Source organism: Carlito syrichta, unplaced genomic scaffold, assembly GCF_000164805.1.
Source record: "Carlito syrichta isolate Samal-C Ts95f unplaced genomic scaffold, Tarsius_syrichta-2.0.1 Scaffold305705, whole genome shotgun sequence".
Taxonomy (NCBI): Eukaryota; Metazoa; Chordata; class Mammalia; order Primates; family Tarsiidae; genus Carlito; species Carlito syrichta.
In genome coordinates, this window is record NW_007249801.1 from 158,473 (window position 1) to 161,403 (window position 2,931).

The window sequence follows — 2,931 nt, forward strand, 5'->3', positions numbered from 1 at the left end:
TCCAGGCAAGATTCCTAATAGCCTCTAACATAAATTATAGCGCCAGGCACTATGCAAAGTGTTTTATATGCATTATTTCATTTAATTCCCCCATTAGCCTTATGTATCATAGCTCTGTTTCACAGAAAGATCACTGAGGCTCAGAGAAGTGACAGGAAGGCCACACAACTAGTGGGTTATTGACTCATAACCTGTACAGGACAGGCTACTTTTATTGGGAAAAGACAAGTCACAGAATAAGGCCCCAGGGCTGCTGTACCTGATTTCCCGAGAAGGACACTGCTGTAGGAACCGCCCCCGTTGTCTCTCCTCCTCCAAGACTTTCTTTTTGTCACAGCTTCCCAGGTTGATCAGGACCAAAGTGTCATACAGCAGACTGTCTTTTACCTCTTTATCCAAACGGGAGTCGGTGGAGAAACTTGGAGAGTGGTTGACCTGTGAAGACAAGATGGCAGCTGGGGACATGCTGTCCACAGTAAAAGCAGGGAGTGAGGCTGAGATGTCACCTCCAGGGTGCTACCTGGTTACCAAGGTGAGAGAAAGGGGGAGGAGAGAGCATCTGGACTGGAGCTCCAGCAAAGAAAGGCGGAAGCAGAATTTCCTTTAGTTTACCCAGCTTTTATCTTAGTCCTTTCTTTTTTGGAAGCATCAAGGGTTGCCCTCTCCTGGCTGTGTGTGTTCTAGCTGGGGTGTGTGTGTTCCCTCATGTGCACTGAGCATCCCACAGAGCAGGACAGGGGACGGTCCAAAGAGCTGGGAGGCGGGAAGTAGGGAGGAGTGACATCCAGGAGCCTGACCAGGGTGGAGGGGAGACAGGTGGAAGGAGGGAGAGGACTCATTTCTGCCTATGGAGAAGTCCATATAATTCAGAGGCCCTGTGTGACATTTGTAGACTTTTAGTAGCTCCTGAAGGCCTGCTCCTAGCGGCTCATTCCGCTCTTTGTGTAAGAGCTGCTGTCAGCCAGGTTCCCCTTCCCATGACACCTGGGAACAAGGGCTGGGCATGCTGCAGGAATCTGATCTATAATTCTGGATTCTCCACTCTAAAGTCTGACTCGGTGTCATTGGCACCTGATACCAGGTTTCTGACATCACCACACACCCTTTCCTCCTTATCATGGTCACCGAACGGTCACTTGAGAGGGCTCCAGAGGACAAGTCTGATCAGGAAGACAGGCAGCCACCAGCAAAGCTTCTCTTCCTCCTCTTACCACCCTGTGGGTCTGAAGGATGCAGTAGTCTCACTGCGTGGTTCTCCCACCCATTTCTGTGACAGTGGACACCAGGCATCTCTCCACTGGTGCTCGGAACTGAGTAGGCCAGGCCCTGGGAGCCAGGTATGGCAGCTCCTGCCTGATTCTGAATATCGTCAACCCAATTTTGAGGAAAAACACCCCCTTTCTGAGAGACAACTCTTGTCACAAAAGGCGTAGCTGTCTTTAGAATCCCTTTGTACATGAGACCAGCCTTTCTAAGTCTGGATGGACCTCAAGAAGGCACAAGGAATTCTCTAATTCCCAGCCGTCTACCTCCCTCTGGTGGCCACTTCTCAGCTAGGAAAGGCACTCCAGGCTGCACAGGGAGCTGAAGCAACCAGGTGAGCCAGGAGGGTGGAGTCCCTGCAGCTGGCTGACCCCAATAGCAGGGGTCTGTTTTCAACCGTCGCCCAACCCTCCCTACCTCAAGCAGCCAGGGTTTGAGTTTGTAATCCAACAAAATGTCGAAGCCCAGGATCTCAAAGCAGGCGCTGATGAGTGTGTGGTTGAGAAAACAGGTGTGGTAGTTATGCCTGATGATGGGGTGGGCCGAGGTGATGGTCTTGATGATGACATCTTCGATGTCCCTCCACAGCTGCTCCACGTCGTAGCTGTGGCTCTTCATGTACGCGATGAAGGTGGAGAGCTTCCTGGAAGGGCACCACAGGCCATGAGGCAGGGCAGCTGGACTGTGGTCATCCAAGGCTGTGGCATGCTGGAAGCCAGAAACTTCTAGAGAAGATAAGGCTCTAGAGCCAGCGGAGATGGATGCCCAGGAGCCAGGGTGACATCAGGGCTGTGTCAGCGTGAGAGCAGGTCTGCAGGAGACACAAGGCTACACCCGCCAAGCCTCCAGAGCCTCCAGAGCCCTGAGGTGTGTGCAGATACAGCCTGGACACTTTCTTTTTTTTCTTTCTTTGTGTATCTTTTGAGATAGGGTCTTGCTCTGTGCTGAGGCTGGAGTGCAGTAGTGCTTTCAAAACTCACTGTAGCCTCAAACTCCTAGGCTCAAAAGATCCTCCTGCCTCAGCCTCTGAAGTAGCTGCCACCACACCCGGCTAATTTTTACATTTTTTTTTGTGCAAAGAGTCTTGCTGTGTTGCCCAGGCTGGTCTCGAACTCCTGGCCTCAAGTGAGCCTCTCACCTCAGCTTCCCAAAGTGCTGGGATTACAGGTATGAGCCACTGTGCCCAGCCTGTCTAGACACTTTCACTGAGACCCAGAAAATGCCTGTGGGCAGGAGAAGGGATTGGGTATACCAGATTGAAAGCTTAATAGATGAAAATAGAAACCAGGCACAGTGGCTCATGCCTGTAATCCCAGCACTATGGGAGGCAGAGGTGAGAGGATTGCCTGAGTCCAGGGGTTCAAGACCAGCCTGGGCAACTTGGCAAGACCTCGTTTCTACAATAAATCAAAAAATCAACTGGGTGTGGTGGTGCATGCTTGTGGTTCCAGCTGCTTGGAAGGCTGAGGTGGAAGGATCACCTAAGCTCAGCAGGTTGAGGCTTCGGAGGCCATGAGTGTGCCACTGCACTCCAGCCTGGGTGAGAGAGTAAGACTCTGACTCAAAAAAATATATATATCACTTGAAGAGTCTTTTAAGAACACCAATGCCGGGTTCCGTGGCTCAGCCTGTAATCCCGCGCTTTGGGAGGCTGAGGTGAGTGGATTG

At 51.6% G+C, this 2,931-nt stretch overlaps 1 protein-coding gene across 1 annotated transcript in view; it reads right to left on the reverse strand.

The window, feature by feature from the left end:
* The window catches only part of TTLL6 (tubulin tyrosine ligase like 6), a 34,534-nt gene that overhangs the window by 17,807 nt on the left and 13,796 nt on the right, over positions 1-2,931 (reverse strand). The window contains 2 exon segments of the mRNA XM_008062443.2: positions 260-435; positions 1,681-1,906. Of these exon segments, the coding sequence (XP_008060634.1) occupies positions 260-435; positions 1,681-1,906 (402 nt within the window).